General features: G+C 41.3%; 2 protein-coding genes across 2 annotated transcripts in view; both read right to left on the bottom strand.

Moving 5' to 3' along the window:
• prrt1 (proline-rich transmembrane protein 1) lies at nt 1-18,009 on the bottom strand. The gene is made up of 4 exons (XM_034704162.1): nt 17,297-18,009; nt 9,603-9,940; nt 6,462-6,653; nt 1-4,535 (listed from the first exon to the last, which is right to left on the bottom strand). Exons 1-4 carry the CDS (start codon nt 17,313-17,315, stop codon nt 4,359-4,361), a joined length of 726 nt encoding a protein of 241 aa, XP_034560053.1. The 5' UTR covers nt 17,316-18,009; the 3' UTR covers nt 1-4,358.
• Nucleotides 17,903-19,047, bottom strand: part of skiv2l (SKI2 homolog, superkiller viralicidic activity 2-like) — a 25,020-nt gene continuing 23,875 nt past the window's right edge. The window contains exon 29 of the mRNA XM_034704157.1: nt 17,903-18,356. Within this exon, the coding sequence (XP_034560048.1) occupies nt 18,156-18,356 (201 nt within the window). The 3' untranslated portion in view covers nt 17,903-18,155. The remainder of the gene's footprint in view (nt 18,357-19,047) is intronic.

Consider the following 19,047-nt stretch of genomic DNA (forward strand, 5'->3'; position numbering starts at 1 on the left):
CATCGTTCACAACCAAAAATTATTCTTTTATTTATTAATCAAACAACGTAAGTCAGAAACAACCAATGCATGTGCAACACAGCCATGAAAATAAATGTAAAGATAAACTTCAAAGAGAACCACATTTACACAGGTTAATTTTTTTGGCTCTTAGAACAAGCAACCCATCGCATTTACAGGCTCAAAACCAAAACCGAAAATAATAGAAAACAAAACAAAATCAGGAACACAACTCCAAGCTGTTCAGATAAGCAGCTATGGTTCTGCATTACTGAGAGGTCCAAACAAAAAGCACTCGGGGGAGATGCAGCCTAGCATTATTTAAACTAGATATGCTAGGAGTCACACACACTCACTGCCAGAACCTTCTGTACAATAATAATACTGAACTGCACTGTGCTTCATTTACTCTTTAACATTGAGATATCACTGTGTTAATAAAAGGACAGCTCAAGCCTGTATTTATCAAAACACTACGAGTGACACTTTGTGTGTTAAACTTAACTTGTTAAACTTTATCCAGCAACTTAATAAATGTACCAGATAATGTTTTCTTGCACAGAGAGATGTGAAAACATTGACACCACAAAGCTACAGCCAGAAGCTAGTTAGCTAAGCCTAGCAAAATGGGGAAATAGCTAGCCTGCTTGTCTAAGAAAATAAAATCAACCAACTAGTCCCTCTAAAGCTCACTTATTAACATGTTGTCCATATATATATATTTTAATAATATGTACAAAGACCAAAAAGAGAAAACAACAATAACATGGTACTAAGAGGTAGACTTTGTTAGCTTCAGGCAGAGTTAAGCTAGCTGTTGCCCCGTCTTTTGGCTTAGCTCAGTTAATATCTCCTGAGTGTAGCTTAATATTTACCTCATAGACATACAGTAAGTGTGGTGTCCATATTCTTATCTCTGTCTAGGCTAGAAAACAAAAATATTCTTTTTGGGCAAGATTGGCTTCAGCCCGAGGGCCAAATGGAGTCCAATATAAAGGTATTTAAGAATGCACCAGATGTCTTTGGGGTTCTCAACGATCTCATCAGTGGAGAAACTGGAAAGAGGAATTACAGGCTATGTCAAGCAGTGGCTTGGAGTTCCACGGTGCCTTACCACCATAGGCCCTACAGATTGTGTCCTCAAACTGCCCCTCACTGATCTCATGGAGGAGTTAAAGTACCAGGAGACCAGTCAGTGCAGTGGAGGAGGTAATACCAGCTTTAAAACATACATACATAGTGGGACATGTTCAGAAAGGAGGAGGAGGAGGCCTTGGACTAACAGCTAAACGGCCAGCTTGGAACAGAGCAAGAGCACCAGAATGAAGGAAAATGGTGGTGGGGGAAATACGCTGGCAGGAGGAAGCAGCAAGGTAGGCCAAGGCAGAAGGTCTCTCTTGGTTAACAGGGACAATGGAGAAGATTGGACAGTGTGGAGAGGAGGAAGATAAGCTGAAAGGGCTTATGAAGCTTGGAAGCAAAGCGACTCTGCTTTGTTATCAGAGCTGTATACGATGTCCTTCCAACTCATAGCAATCTTTATCAGAAGACCCAGGATGTGTCCTACGCTCCAGGCCAGCTTCCCTCAAGCACATACTAGCAGGGTGTAAGGTCAGCCTTACCCAGGGACATTACACCTGGCGTCATAATCAAGTCCTTAAGAGCCTTGTCTCCATCCTCTAAACCAAGCGAACCACCACCAACTCCTTATCACCGACAGCACTCCACCTCCTGCAAACCACCTTTGTCCGAGAGTGGGTGAAATTAGCCTGGAGCAGCCCCACACCATTGGAGCATGACCAACTTCAAGGAACTTGCGACTTGAAGATGCTAGTTGATGCTGGTTAAAATTGCGTTTCTTCTGGAATTTGCAATCACTACACTCAGACCTGACATAATACTCTTGGTCCTCCTCTCTAATGAAGGTCTTTATCACTGAACTCATTGTGCCCTTGGAGGATTGAGTGGAGAAAGTGTATGAGCGAAAAACATCTACACACTGCCGACCTAGTGGCTGAAGCAAAACTTTGTGGCTGAACACTGAAGTCTGCCCAGTGGAATGCAGGGGGTTTGTGGCAGTATCTACGACCAAATTGCTAAAGGATCTGGGAATCAGAGGTCAGAGCCTCCACCGAAACCATCAGAAGTATGCCAGAGGCAGCGGACAGAAGCAGCCAGTGGTTATGGTTAAAGGTGCAAGACTCCTGCTGGGCATCTGGTTGGGCGTCAGGGATGCACCGCGGGGCTTGATCACCCCCGTAGGGCCCCCCTCAGGCGAGGGTGTCTAGTTGTAAAGGGCCAAAACACCCAATGACCCTGAGGTATGCTACTGCTGATGTGTCCCAAGCCAGCACAACTAGCCTTTCTTAGTAGGTGCCAGCACTTAAAGGATTTTTTAAAATATCCTGTGCTGTTTTTTTTTTACTAAAATCCATTTACAAATTTACAGAAAACTTCCTTAGACATTTATTTGTTTTAGTTTTTAAATGTTTGACAAATACAGCCCTGGTTGTGTCCTGTGTACTTAATATTATACATTAGTGATAGTCAATGATATAAATAATAATGACAATAATAATAACATTAATTGTATATAAATACAGAATAAACTGTATTTTTACCGTCTCTATTTGTGTTCATTGTCCACAAACATCATTCTGTATAATTCTTTTTGAAAATATCATCATCATAGGGACCAACAGAGGAAAGGAGGATGGGAAAATGGATGTATTATAGGTCCATAATTAATGTGGGAAAGAGGAAACAGACAAAAAGAGGGAGGATAGGAAACCGCGGACAGAATTTAAAGAGCAGAAAGTGCTACAATACAGTATAGGCATTAATATTTTCTCACTCGTCTATTAAAAACATTCATTTTCTGTTCTTCTGTAACTCCATCAACCCTCACATAATATTCACGCTGTGTTGTTACAGCTCATACAAACAGCAGCACACCTGCCGCTCAGAGCTACGCTACATTATGGAAACTCACGTGGAGCGAACTCCGCCTGACTCTTTGTGTTTACACCAGTGAATTGACGTCACAGGAGCTCACAGCCTTCACATCTAGCCTCAATTTTTAAGACAAATGGAAACAAACTGAGGATGACATGCAGGGTTATGACGCCGCATAAGTCTATCGTTGCACTACAGTTTCATATACAGTGTCAGATTGAATAAATAGCTCAGAGATGTGCAACACAAAATAGGCCAATACACTGTGAAATACTCGCAGAAATCAATATTAGTAAATCTTAAATTCAAATACTCATCATCTTAACTGTCTCCTTAATATTCTTGTTTTTACAGCAGCTTGTTTGACATTTTGAAAAATACTATATAACACATATTTCTAGACAAGTTTAAGGAAATATTTCCACCAATAGATGGGAGACAAGCTATTTTTGCACCACACGCTTGTTAGTTTGAATCTATAATTAGCATGCACTATAAGAACTATGAATGTAAGCAGCCGCGTCATCTCATGTAGTTACTACAAAGTGCAAAATCATCATCAGATATCAAATTTAAGCCAATTGCAAAGTGCCAGATAGCTGCAATAAAGTATTGATATACTGTAAATTAAAGCAGAAAAAGTTGGTGCATGGGTAGATATTAAATAAATCAATAAATAACAGAGTTTAAATTAATTCAAAAACAGAGGTTATGTTTCATCTCATGTCCATGTAACACACAAACATCCAATCTCAATAAATACTGTTTGGTTACATTAGATGCTCTGCCAGTCCGGTCTCCATTTGGTGGGTTAAATTTGTATTGATCAGCCCCCCCGTACATCTTAGGTCAGTTACACAGTCTCATGTCCCAGTCTGTCAGCAATAACACTGTTTTCATTCAACATGGCACTTTTTATGTTTTCAAAGGAGAAAAAAACTTAATTTTTTTTTAACTAAAATGAGCTTTAAACTATCCAAAAACTACACCTGTGTGGGCACATTTAGTAGATAGAGCCATCTGTCCTCTCATCCACTAAATAATCCAAATGAATTAATCAGCATCAAATTAATTGTTAATGCAAGGAGCATTGTTAACCTCTTGCAGCTCATATTTCAGTGTAAATATTAAGCGAACGCAGTGCTAACAGCAATACTGGACCTCTTTAACAGCTGCTGTATTTGGTGTTTCAACATGAGTTGTGATTGGTTGTTTTTTGGTTGTCGGTGTGTTTGATGGCAACAGGTTAAAGTCAGAGCTGTGTGTGTTGTTGCTCACAGAGGGCCAGCAATGCAGTAGCAGTTTGTGTTGCATCTTCAGTGCTCCTATTTCCTCAAAATAATTGAGAGTATTTAGCTAGCTAAAATATGCCATGTTTTGTTCTTTCTGATAGTGGCGTGGAGTTATGGCTCCCAGTCGTCGTCGTGGTGCTGCGAGGCTATGATTACTACCACCGTGAGGATGGTGCACAGCACGATGGAGGCGATGCCAACAGCCAGACTGATGAAGGAGAAGTTGCGTGCCTCGCGGGAGGCTATTTCCGCCGTCACCATGTCCCCTCTGGCTATTGCCGTACGCACCTATGTGATGCAGCAGGGAGGGGACGGATGTGTGGGAAAGAGAGAGAGAGGAGAAAATTAGATGTTATGTAACAAGAGGATGCACGAGTGGGAGTAGGAGAGTATAAAACACCATGAATGGATCGATTTCACTGCAGCACAGGCCCGATGTGCAGAAAGAGGCCACACTCCACAACATTAACACAGCGTAACATCACACACAGCTCAGACCGGTGGGTCCATGCCTTGTCAGCTCGATTCAGCTCAAAGCCAGCTGAGCAGGCCCAGAGGAAAAAATCCATTTCATCCCGTTGCAGCGACAATGGTGCAGTTACGTAATGTGGTGTGTTGTGTGCATGTTGGTCAGCACAGTCTGCCATTACAGAGGCAAACAACAGGCATGAAAGCCACCAGACTGAGCCTTTACATGTCTGGCATCACGCCCGACTTCACTTTTGTGTTAAAAGGCATCAGCAAAAGGCTTGTAAAGAGCAGACTATGTCTTTAATACTGAAGTCATATAGAGATGTGTAGGTGTAATGAGGGCACAGCAGCATAGTTCACTGAGCTGAAGTATCTCTAAACGTCTGGAAAGAATCCTGACTTTGCTGTGGCTGCTTTCTTCTCCTGTTTACAGTTTATCTTTATTCTGAATCATTTTAATAATGAAATCAAAAATAACAATTCAGATGCTTAAAGATCAATTACTAACAAGGTTTTAAGTTGTGTGAAGGCTCATCGTGATAACTAACACAGCAGTCTCTGCTGTCAGTGTGTAAATGGATGTCACATGTCCATAGACTGTATAATAAATGGACATAGTATCAGGTCATGTTTGTAAATGAGAACTGGTTCTCAAACATTTTTTACCTGGTTAAATAAAGGTAAAATAAATGAATAGCATGTCAAGTAGAAAACAAGCGACAACCTCTGGTCTAAAAATATGAGTCCAATGCGGAAGTGCTAAAAACTGCAGTTTATCGAGGATCCGCTTGAGGCTGGCTCTGGAAGTACCGGACACCACATACACATGAATGGGAAAAAGACGATCTTTAAAGCAGAAATAAACATGTTTACAGCCTGGTACAAAAGACAAGTGTAGCCTTGCTGGCTAATATCTCGATCGGCACACACTGTACGGGGGCTGAATTTATTTCTAATGCGTCAATTTAGAAGATATTGAGATTACGAGCCTTCCAATGAGAGGCACAGCTGACTTGATTGACAGGTGGGAACACTGTAGCTGTTGGCTCGGAGGCTCAAAGCCCACCTCTTTACGTCACAATCACTCGAGAGCAGCAATACGGCTGCCGCCGACTGTTATTGGCCTCATAACAGCTCTTCAGAAACAGATGGGTGACGTCACGGATACTACGTCCATATTTTATACAGTCTATGGTAGCAAAGGATAATGGAAGAATTTCATTCAGCCTGTGGACATTTGGACATTAATCTAAGAACTGGACAAGAAGCTGAATTTGGGACCACTGTATTTAAGTCCAATGAGTCCCTTACATATGTCACACTACAATCACTAAGATTAGCTTCAAAATTGATCGGACCTTATGGAAACACTGTTTAAAAAGGATTAAAGCATGGGTCAAGTTAAGCTAGATGGTTACCTCCAGCATCAGGTTATGACACATTGGCTCACAGGACAAGCTGCTGTTTTGGACTGCTTTGAATCAAAAATGGACCAGAGGAGTGAGCCATTAATGTGTATACCAACTTTATAAATACCAATGATTAAGGTTTAAAAAGGGTGGGAAGTTTAGCATCTCACTTTTCTGTATACTGGAATTCTTATCACAGGGTTACATAAAATCAAAGCACATTTCTGAGCATAATGTGACTGTAGGGGCCATTTACACTACAAAGTCTCTTTTAAGGGCCACGTTATGTTAATGGGCCTTTAAAGATCAAAAGATTTCAGAAGGTGTCATTTACCTGCACAGCTTTGATGATGGCGATGATGCCTGTGGGCCAGAAGCAGCAGACAGTGGTGAGCACGGCGATGGGCAGGTAGTCGTGAGGTGGCCGACGGTCCATCAGGGTGATGCTGGGTGGCATTTGCATGGGATGAATCTGGCCAGGTGGGATAGCTGGGTGGCCTCCTGCAGCTGGCATGTAGGGCTGACCCTGAGGGAAGGAAGATAAGAAAACAGAGAGTGAGAAGAAGTGCTGTTAAAACAAGAGAGCAGCTTACAGACAGGGGCGTGTCCAGACTTTTCAGACCAGGGTGCCCAGCTTGGGGGCTGACTTATGCAGGGGTGGCCGAAAATAAAAATGAAGAACATTCATTTACCCTTTCTATCTCCACTAAAGATATCTACATTAACTGCTAATATTTAAGTATCATACAGATGTTATATCCCTGTGTGTAATTTTTTTTATCTTAAAAAAGTAGCACAACAGGGTTGCAACTCATAAATCTCCTAAATTTTAATCTTTAATGTATGTCTAAAGTAAAAATACCTGCACACTGTTGAACTGTCCAAATAAATGTATTGGCAAGGTTTCAATCAGTTTTGATGGACTGATTCTTCTACTGGGTCCCTGTTTTGTGACACTGATGTGAGAGAAGTTTTCTTTTACAATTTAAAGAACCAAATAAAAGGAAATTTTCTTAATTCGATTTGAAGTAAATTTCTGGCAGCATGTTGCAACCAAGCGGCAACCTCCGGTCTAAAAATATGAGTCCAATATGGAAGTGCGAAAAACTGCAGTTCATCGAGGATCCGCTTGAGGCTGGCTCCGGAAGTACCGGTAGTCAGATACACATGATCGGGAAAAAGACGATCTTTACAGCAGAAATAAACATGTTTACAGCCTGGTACAAAAGACGAGTGTAGTCTGGATAGCTCATTTCTCAATCGGCACACACTGTAGGGAGGTGAATTTATTTCTAACGCATCAAATTAGGAAATATTGAGATTACGAGTCTTCCAATGAGAGGCACAGCTGCCTGCGGGAACACTGCAGCTGTTGGCTAGGAGGCTCAAACTCCGCCTCTTTATGTCACAATCACTCGAGAGCAGCAATATGGCTGCCGCCAACGATTGGCCTCAAAACAGCTCTTCAGAAACAGATGGGTGACGTCACGGATCCTACGTCCATATTTTATACAGTCTATGGTTGCAACACAGCCCAATCGGCTGAATTTGAACTAAGTCCTGTCTCTGCCAATGAAAATAAGCAATCATAGTTTAGGATTTTAAAGTGGCACCAGGAATGGCCAATCAGAATCCAAGGAGGGTCCTTTCCCAAACCTCGGCCACCTTCTGGACATGCCCCTGCTGACAGAGAACTGTCCTTAAGAAGAGGAGTAAAAAGAAGACACAATGGAGGAGGAGATTGCAGTATGCCTGCAAGGTCAGTGAAGTGCATTGCTGCATTGCTCTTTATCTACACTCCTATAGTCCTGTACACTATAGAGCATGTGCACACACATGGATTTAATTAATTAATTAAAAGTGTATTTACTAAACAAGACTGATGAGGAGAAGACTGAACCACAGCTGTAGTTTTAGATTCAGTTCACTTGGTGGGGAGACCTGTAGAATTTGACAGGTTTGACGAAGGCTCATGTTTACTTCTTCTGATTTTTAAGCCTTTCTGAGAGATTATAGTAAAGAGGTGACAAGACATTTGAAATGATAAGCCACAGCTGTGTGTAAAATGATCACTGTGCCTTTGAGAAAACTGAAGCTTTATTCCAAAATGACCAACTGGGACCTCCCCCAACATCCTGATTGGAAACCACCAATGATGAAGAGTTCACACTAAATACTAACAACTGTAAAATTGATTGGTATCATTTCAGCAGCAAGTTCATCAGCAAGGCTCAAAGATCCAGAGAGTGGGTCGTATTCCACATGAAATACTTCATATTAACTGGTGTGCAATGTGCATTGAACAAACAATGTATGCCTTTCCAATTCATTCTAACCACACTTAATAATGCAATGCAGCTTTTGATTGATCAAAACTGCTGCTACACAGACTTGAGTAAATTTCAAATGCCATGTAAATGTTCTGTTATTGAAGCCCATCTGAGGAAAAGTACTGCAAATAATCTGTAATTATTCTATTCTGTAAACTTCTGCATTTGTCCCCCTTAAATACATCCAAATAGGTAAACAGAAGCCATACCATCCAAGTCTGCTGATGAAAACATCTGGACAAAAATCTCCTCAGTGTGACAGGGACGTGTCCAGAGGGATGGCATGGGCTCTCCCTTGAGTTTTATTGGCTACCCTAGGTGCCAGTCAGAAATCCAAACTATGATCAGCTTTTTGGCTGTCAGAGGAGGGACTAACGGCCGCATCCCACCAGATCCAGTCCATCTTCAATATGTCATGGCCCTTGATCTGATAGGTTTCTACACTACTGGATCTGCTCTGTTGCATTCCGGCTGTGTCTCTGATCCGGTATGCCAGAGCCCTCCGGATCAGACACCCAAGACTTCAATTTTTTTGCCAGATGCCGGAGCAGGAAGCATCAATCAGCAAAGAGTATCTTAAGCAGGACAGGAAGTCAGTCACCAAAACAAAATGAAAACGTCTGGTTAATTTTCAGAATAAAACACTGTGTTATCACCAGAAAGTATTTCACTTAACTACAACAAACCGTCACATTGAGCAGAGCCAGGGCTGGAGTCAACATGTCAGAGGTTTTCATAAGACAATAAAGACAACATAGATGAGGAGAGTAGTTTGACAATCATTGATTCAGTAATTACTGTGGGGAAACCTCGGTCTTGTGACTCCAGAAATTGACTAAAATTGAAAGCACTTCTGGGGATCAGCATCTTATATGCCCCCCCACCTGAGACAACAGAACTCTGCCTGTATTTTCCCGTTCAATTTTAGCACATCACATGCATCTCTCCAAGAAACTTCAAACTATGATGCAACTTTATTTAGCTGTGAGTATTTCAGCCATCGAATCTGTCACTGTGAAGGACTGACAACAAAATAAATAACTTGTATCTGTGACCAGAGGTGGAAACAGAACTAATTGAGTCTGGGGTAATCCTGCTGCAGCCTGATGTCAGACCTGTGAAATCTTTATTTGTCTCTGACTCACCGATGCCATGGGGTAGACAGGTACGTAGGCTGTGCAGGGCTGCAGCTGGAGCGGGTAGCCTGGGTGGAGGTATCCTACAGGCGGGTGAGGCATGGCGCCTCCAGGGCCCTGCGTCTGGACCGTGTAGCCCTGTGGAGCTCCCTGTGGTCCCATCGGGCCGCAGTGGAACTGGGTTTCTTGGAGGTATCCCTCTGATCCTGGAGGAGGTGGAGGAGGAGGGTAGTTGGGTTGGGTGCCTGGAGCAGGCTGCATGTTCGGATGTTGGGGGACGTTCGGGTCTTGTGGGCCAGGGAGGTACGGAGGAGGCTGCATGGTCTGACGGCCGGACTCATCGAGACCTGAGAGGAAAGCAGGGGATGATGATAGAGGAAAGATTAGAAAAAAAAACATGTAGGAAGGAAACGCAAATAGCAATAGCAGAGGAAGAATAATAATAGAGAGAGATGTGAAAGTGAGGGCACGTTACCTAACTCTACACAGTTAGAGAACATTCGTCCACATGTTGCCTGTGCTTATATCACTGTTAGAGAAAAGGAAAGCAGACTGATCGCAGCTTCACACAAAGACTTCAAAGACAGAAAACCTGTGCAGCCTGAGTGCTAATGACGACGGAGATTGACATTTCACATTCAGAGAGCCGAGACCTTTCTCTCTCCTTCTCTCTTCATAAAAATGTTATTAGTGGTTCAGAAATGAGGCATTTCAGAGAGGAAAAAAAATGACCTGACAGTCTGTTCGAAGCGTCCAGCAGTGAAGAGTGCATTAAGCCACATTCAGTACTTAAAGCCTTTGGAAATTAGTCTCAAAGTACTATAAATTAATTTGTGATATCAAAGTTGACATTCTTATAATGCATCAAAAAATTTGAGAGCAAATATGACAACGCAACCAAGTTCAAACACAGATAACTTTACTTGTTAGACCTTTTCTCTATATTGTGGAGGCATGGTCAATCCTGTGTGTGTTAATGACGCAACAATGCCGCGTTTGACTATCAGAGTAGTCCAGCTTCATGTGTCCATGTTATCTGACTCACAATCAGAAAAGTACGCAGAAGCCCCTTAATCACAGGTTATTCATTTCACCTGGTCTTTAAATGCTCTCTCAGAAAACGCTTCCAATTCATGCTAGAATTAGTTAGCATACCTACACAGTATTAGCTAGGAGGCCCCTTTTTATCCTGCTACGACTGCTAATGCTACATTTTAGATCTGTAATGTTAGCTAGGTTAATGTAATTGTTATTTAGGGGTGCCACTGGCCTCGCGGTCTAAGCCCTCGTCCCAGAGGTTGCAGGTTTGATTCCAGCCAGATACCATTTGCTGCATATCCTCCCCCACTCCCTACACTCCATATTTCATGTCTCTCTTCAGCTGTCCTGTCCATTAAAGGTAAAAAGGCCCAATAATATATATAATTGTTATTTAGTTAAACTTCCCCTGATGCTAATAGTCAAAAGAAAGGGGCGCCGGTGGCCTAGCGGTCTAAGCGCCCCACATACAGAGGCTACAGACCTTGTCCCAGGGGTCGCTGGCTAGATTCCCGGCCGGTCGACCATTTCCTGCATGTCTTCCCCCACTTTCTACTCCCCACATTTCCTGTCTCTCTTCTGCTGTCCTATCAAATAAAGGCAAAAAGGCCTAAAATATAACTTTAAAAAAGGAATTAAAAAAAAAAAATAGTCAAAAGAACATCATGGTCAGTGGTTAAATAATGTGCCTCATGTACAGCAGCCCAGGTTTGATTCCAACCCATGGTCCTCTGCCACACGTCATTCCCCACTCTTGCTTCCCTGTTTCCTTCTCTAGCCACAGTCCTATCTCTCTGAACAAAGGCATAATAGCCCCAAAAATAGACTTAAAAAACAAACAAACAAACACAAAAACAAAAGAAATCTTTTATGGCCAGCCCTAAACTCCCCCAGCTGAAAAGAGACAATCATAGTCGGCAGGAAACGTACAGAGCAACGGAAAAACCATCCATAGACATTCATCTTAGTCCTGTAACCTTTGGGGCAATTACAGGGGGGAAAGTTACGTCCATTAAAACTGCTTATTCTTGCAACTTAGAGGCTCAGTTTGTTATGGTGTCTGACAAAACTATAAGGATCCCAAAGTGTGAATGGAGAAGTCTTGCTTGTCAGGTCCCGCTGTCCACATGCCAAAGTGTCCTTGGGAAACCCCAAACTGCCCCCGGTGCTGTGCCATCGATGTGTGATTAGTTAGTACTGATGTGCGCTTTACAAAGCAGCCTCTGGCATCAGTGTATGAATGTGGTGTGAATGGGTGAATGTTATATGTAATGTAGAAGTGCTTTGAGCAGTCCGAAGATTAGAGAATGAGCTAAATGAACACGGTCTGTTTGATATGAAGCATTGTAGACTTTAGTTAGTAGATTACTCAAAGAAACAAAGAAAGCAGTTTTTTTTGCATAATTTCAAATCACATTTTGTTGATTTTACAAATAAATGCAGCATTTGTATTATGAAGTGGTTTATCACTATATATGACTTTATATAGCATTTTCAGGCATTAAAAAACAACCTTTATATAAATGATCAATCTTTTAAATTTTGGTCTAATTTGTGTTTGTAGGTTGTTTATGGCTTGTTTCCACCAAGCGGTCTTGTATGGATCGGTACAGTTTAGTACGGGTCAGATCGGTAACGCCTGATCCTGTTTGCGTTTCCACAGCCAACCGTGCCCTACTTGGTGGGCGGCGTGTAAGCCGGATGCCGATAGCCGCATCAGCTATGTAATAGCGTGACGTCATGGCAGCGCGACACAGTATACCCTGCTAATAAATGCAATGAAGAGGAAAAACACGAGGAAGGTCTGCACCTCCACGGTCGACCATGGAACGCTGTTTCTTGACGCCATTTTCCAAACAATAAAAGTTATCTTCTCGAAGTCCACTGGAGATTTAAACATGGTGGGGTTATGTGTTGGCATTGGAATCAACGGACTGCAGTGTTTCTAGCTCCACGTTCTGGGGTCGGATCGGTATGTCTGGCACCCCAACATAAGGGTACCAAAAAGTGGGACAGTACGGCTTGGTAATTTGGGGACCTGTCCCGGTTTTAGTCAATGGAAACGCCACAAAATGCATGCCGTACCGAGCCGCTTGGTGGATACAGGGCTTTAGAGGATCATCAACATCTAAATATTCCTCACAGGAGCTTTAAAGTGTACAACACATTTGTCAGTACCATTTCTAATTGAGTATTTATTACTTGTGTCGGAATGTTTTTCCATTACTGCATTGATAATTTTACTCAAGTTAAAGGTCAGAGTAATTCTTACACCACTGGAAGCAACAAACTAACTTTGGTCGTTGTATCATTTCCGGCTCACACCTCTTCTCCCCTTGTGTTTGATAAAGTACAAAATGACTGATGAGGTGTAATGTTTTCACAGCAGGTAGATAGTCAAGGTGCGGTGATGTTTTCTGGCAGAGACGTGAGGAGGAGCAGGAGGAGGAGGCGAAGAGTATAGTGGGGATGGAGAAAGAAGGAGGCAGTCAGAGAGAGCGAAGTGAGTGATGAGGGATGACGACTTGTGCTTGGGGACCAGGCTTTATGTAACAGACCTCAAACTCTGTCACAAGCAGGAACTGGACCAGAAACAGAGCGGAGGAGAGGAGCGAGAGAGGAAAGAGATGGGACACCTTTAAAAAGGTCATAGTGTGACAACAGTTTAGCAAACATGAGGGATAAAAAAAACATCTGGATTCAAAGTGGGAAGAATCTGAATCTCAAACTATGTCTCTTTACTGGCAAAGTTTGATGTGAGGATTGATCAGGATTGTTCAGGTCACTGGGAGCCTTATTAATGTGTCATAATCTGACTGATCTCTTATTTTTTCAAAGTAATTTTTTGATTGAATGAATTTAGATAAATAGATAGATAGATAGATAGATAGATAGATAGATAGATAGATAGATAGATAGATAGATAGATAGATAGATAGATAGATAGATAGATAGATAGATAGATAGATAGATAGATAGATAGATAGATAGATAGATAGATAGATTGATTGATTGATTGATTGATTGATTGATTGATTTGTGCAGACGTTTTTATTACAATGATGTGATGCCTAAAAATCCTGTACACTCAACTTGAAGTCAAATATCCTGCATGTTTAAATGCTTGTCCAATAACTTGAATGTTTTGATGACTGGAGTATCAGGTTAACTGAATAATACTGAGTTGCTGGACATTTCAGATCAGTCTTTTCCTGCTTACATCTTACAGGGCTGATGGTCACGTTTTCTTAACCAGTTCTAGCCATAGTACTATCAGACATTCACTTATATATTTATATAGAGTATATATATATTTATATAGAGTATATATTTGTGTTTTTTAAATATTTGAAATCATTGCTGGACATGTGCGGTAATGTAATTGTACTTTTTGCTTATGTTGTTGCTCCTGTCTTGTTTTAGTGTCTTGTAAGTCCATATGGGCTGGGTACCTTTCTGGTGCATGACACGATGAATACAAATAAACTAACAAACTAACTGTACCTGTTTTCTTTTTTTATGTGTCGGGATTTGGATTTGAATGTTTTGATATGATGGAGGTTATTTCAGGATCAATGTTGTGTTGTGTCAAATGATGTGGAAACTACAGTGTGGATTTGCCTCAGAGGGCCACAGTGTTTGTTAACCGTCTCTCAAGCTCTGCATGGTCGTGAAATAACACTCCCAATTTCAGTTATCATTACATAATAAAGAGCAGAATTAATGCTCCACATATAAGTTGTAGAGAATCAGTTCTGGGTCTAAATTTTACCTACTAGTGAGGTATGAGGAGTCCAAATATATAAAAATAATGAATGAAGGGCCGTTTAAGGGATGATTCATACTGCTGGTTTTCTTACCCATGTGCCAGAAAACTGCATTCAGTTGTTATAACAAATGTAAAAGAACATACAAGCCGAAAGAACACTAAAAACATATCCTTAAAATATACATATTCATTCTACCGATTAAAATGTATTATAGTTTAATGCTTTACCTTTCTCTACTATTTTTAATGATACTTGTCTGTTGTTTTCTTCCTCTCAACTGTTCTACTAGAGAACAATTAAAGGTCATATTTCTGTAAGTTTGAGTGTTTGTCCAACAATGCTGACTCTATTTTTTTCACAATACAGAGCTTTCCTGAATTTGCATAGAACAGAGTTGTCCTTCCATTCCATGGAAGCCCTAAATGAACATGCATCTACATTTTATTTACTCAGTTTTCCAAATAATTCTGGTTAGCTTGTCAAGATCCCAACTTGTTTATCTCATTATCTTGAGCTAACAATGATAATTTATATGTAATAAGGACTTAATGTCAGGTGTTTCACAAGATCTTGTCTTATTGTTCTCGTCATCTTCGGATAAGAAAGCTGGATATCTACTAACAGATGAGATGAGATAAATTACGCCTGTTTCCGTTTGTTTCTCACATTGTGCAACCCTGAGCCTTATGATTATCTGATGTTAACTCGGTTGAAGCAGATGTCTGTCTAACATGAATCTGGTTCTGCTTGAGGTTTCTGCCTGCTAAAGGAAGTTTGTCCTTGCTTCTGTAACTTGCTAAATACTGCAAGCAGCAATGCTCATGGTGGATTAAGATGAGATAAGATCGAGTCCTGTCAGTAAGAGGGTACTGGATCTTATCCTGTTTTGATGTTGGGTCTTTGTTTATAATAAAACATAGTACGGTTAAGACCTGCTATATTTGTAAAAGTGTCTTGAGATAACGTTTGTTGTGATTTGGCATAAATCTGTTAACACTGGACAACAGAGTGACTAAATCCAATTCTCGCCAACAGCTCATCCAAAAGTCAGAAGCCAGACCATATCACCCCCATTCTTGCTTCCCTTCACTGGCTACCGGTTAGGTATAGGATTGATTTTAAACTTCTACTCATCACTTTCAAAGCTCTACATACACTCGACCCATCATACAGTACATTACAAATCTACTAACACCCTACAAACCCAGCCGCTGCTTATGTTCTTCATCTCTCCTTTCAGTTCCACCAGCTCGCCTTGTCACTATGGAACGCCCTACCTGAGGAAGTGAGGACGTCTCAAACAGTAAATCACTCTTCAAAACTTACTTTTATAGAAAGGCATTTTTAGAATAAATGCGCTGATTTTAATATTTGTTTTGTTTTTAATTTGTGTTATTCTGTATCCACTTTTACTATTTTAGTGGCTCAATTGCCATATCACTGTATTTTCAGCACAACCACACTGTATTTTTCACGCACTTTTAACAGCTCAGGTCCTACACCTAATGTGTTTCCTTTCTTTTAATGCTATTTTAATTTCCCTGTCTATTTGTACCCTTGCTGTGAAGCACTTTGTAACAGTGTTTTGAAAGGTGCTATATAAATACATATATTATTATTATTATTATTATTATTATTATTATTATTATTATTATTAAACGGATAAATGTTGGCTTTGCGATTCCGTACAACTCTGTACATTATCTCCACCTTATATTAAAGCTGCTGTTGGTAGTCACAGAGTAAACATCTGTTCAGAGAGAGGGACTTCGAATGTCAACACTATCCCTCCAAACCAGATTTCCTCTTAGCCCAGCACAGATCGGCGTGTACAGTCATGATAGTGCTGGACTCAAAACCAATCAGAGGACGTAGGATTAGATATGATTGGTCCATCATAACTGGAACAAGGGGGATAATAACATTGCTTCATACAAAGGCATTGGAAAGCGCAGAGATTGTGTGATAGTCTCAAATTACTCCACTTACCGATGAGTACCGATTGGCATTATGACCTTTTCTCCATACCCATCAGAAAAAAAATTAACATTTTTACACCATTCCTACCAACAGCAGCTTTAATCTGTAAACAATGTTTTTATGCCCATAAATAACATTATAAGCCATCTACTGCTCTTTTATCAGCATAGCCACGTCCCATTTTGAGCTAAAGCTGCCCTTTACAGCTCTTTACAGTTTCTTCACAACTTAATGCGTCTCATTTTGGCCTTTATACATTTATTTAAACAACATAATGCTGCGTCACCAATATTTGTCTCTTTTATACACTGAATGATATAAAAGGAAAACCCAGAGACAGAGGAAAATGTACTATTTTATTTTTTTTGGTGCAGCAGACGATGAAGATTATTAATTAAGGCTATATGACACGCGCAAGAGAAGTCGTGCACGCGCAGAGGACACCCACACTCCTGTCTACAGTATGAGATGGACGTAGGCCTTTTGCGTAATGATCACAGCACTGAAAAATAAAAATGAACAATATTATAAACTATTAAGAGGCCTGTAATGAAATATACTGCTGCAGTTTAAGGCATCAAATACACAACTACACCCCTACTTTCCACTTTTAATATACATCCAAACACATGAAGTGTCTTGATGCCACTTTAAACCCCCTGTTATAATCGGGGGCCCCAAATGGGTGATTTCCCCCCGCAGGCTGCACCCACACATCGGTGCATTACCACAGAAACAGCGCTGTGTGTGTGTGCACACTAACAGCGGATGGAGATGGAGATGCAGATGACACCGACAAAAAGATATCGACATGCTGATGTGTACCCAACAATGTAACATTTAGGGGGGGGGAAACATCACATCTCAATCCAAAGTGGCTCCAAAATGAGACATATCGAAGAAAAAGCAGCTTACCGTGTTTTTCCGACGACATACCTCACGATCTTCTGTCCTCCTCCTCTGATCGGATGTATTGTGATGGAGAAAATCGCTCCTCTGGTTGTGTGCAATGTTGCAGACTCTCGTTTTCTACTCCAAACCCATTCTCAAGATGTCTTCATCTTAAGAAAACACCCACAATGTAACGATCACTTTAAATAAATCCAATTATCCTCCAGCGCGCAGCTCTGCTCGGTGCCTCTCCTCTCCCTCTCCCCCTCTCTGTGGGGCTGCGAGTCTAATAAGGTTTCTCCACTAACGCGTCGCCGTACATTGAATTAATCAGACACAAAGCTATCGTTGTCTTAAAGCGACAGCCCGAGCTGTTAGAAATGCATTTGCACTGTGCAGAAACATCACATTCTTGTCTGCAGTTCCACAAAAGAATCAAAAAAGGGGGGATTTCTCTCCTTCCTTGCGTGACATTTCACCAACTCAGGTTTCTCCTCTCATGCAGGTTGTCCTCAAATGATTCTCTGTCAGATTTCCCATCAGGGGGAGTTTGTTCTCAGGGTGTCAGGAGGAGAGATGCATGCAACACAACCTTTTGAAATTCCACAATTATCTAAGGAAAAAGGAGGATTTATTTTGTAATACAGATTTTTATTACTGTACAAAAAATTACAACCCATTGTTCATGTCTGTACTTTGGTCAGTTGGTTAAAATCGTTCCCTTCTTCATTTCCAGTGGTTCTCATGTAAACATCAACATGTTTTATAGGCACATACAGCACTTTGTGTTTTAATTTACACCATCTCTTTACCTCCCCCTTCATTTCTCACGCCTTTCACACTATAAGACAAACACTCGGCTGCAAGCATCGCTCCTCGTCTTTCAGTGGGTGTAGAGGGAGGCGGTGAAGACGATGTCCCTGCGGATGGCCAGGGAGGCTTTCTCCATTTTGCTCCCCAGGACAGAGTCACCCACGATGCGGGCGGCCTGACGCACCTCCTTCAACACCTCGTCCAGGCGCTGGATGCAGCGGACCACCGTGCCCTCCTGGACGTCTGTCAGCATGGCGATCTCTGCAAATGGCTGAGACAAGGAGGCGAGACAAGGCAGGGTGTGAGGGAGGTGATACAACAAAGGGAACAAGTAGTTTCTTTGTGTCTGAACATGAAAAATCTGCATTAAGTGTTCTATAATTATCATAAATACCAGACGGGCAAAACAAGTCTAGCTTTCAGATCTCAAACTGCATCATACATGAGGTGTTAACGCTGTTAGTGAGTACCAGAGATACATCAGTCCAAAACCTAACACGGGAAGTCAGCAGACACACCTCTGGATCTTAAGATGATGATCAGGAAAAGGAAAGAAGATGTTACTTTCATACCTTCCAGGAAAATTCATGACATTCAGGTCATGATATTTTCCAAGACTTGCCCTTTCACATTTCCATAATCGTGACTGTTACCGAGTTAATATCAACTCAACATGTACAAGGAAGTTTCCTACAAAGAAGCATAATTAGCTCATCAGTAAGTAACTGTGCAGGTGCTCTCACATACTGTGTGTGTTCCTCTTTCTCAGTGCATAAGTTCATAAATAGAACCACTGCACCACAGTTTTGTTCCATCTGATGGCATGTACCCGACTCCCCTTAAAGAGTTTATGAAGTGTAGACAGGGCAGGGTGGATTCACGGCAAAAGATAACAGGAGGTCTATGGGAACTTGCTGAAATTGCAAAATCAAGCGATAGAAATGTATGAAAAGACCAACACG

The sequence above is a fragment of the Notolabrus celidotus genome, chromosome 16 (genome assembly GCF_009762535.1).
Source record: "Notolabrus celidotus isolate fNotCel1 chromosome 16, fNotCel1.pri, whole genome shotgun sequence".
Classification (NCBI taxonomy): Eukaryota; Metazoa; Chordata; class Actinopteri; order Labriformes; family Labridae; genus Notolabrus; species Notolabrus celidotus.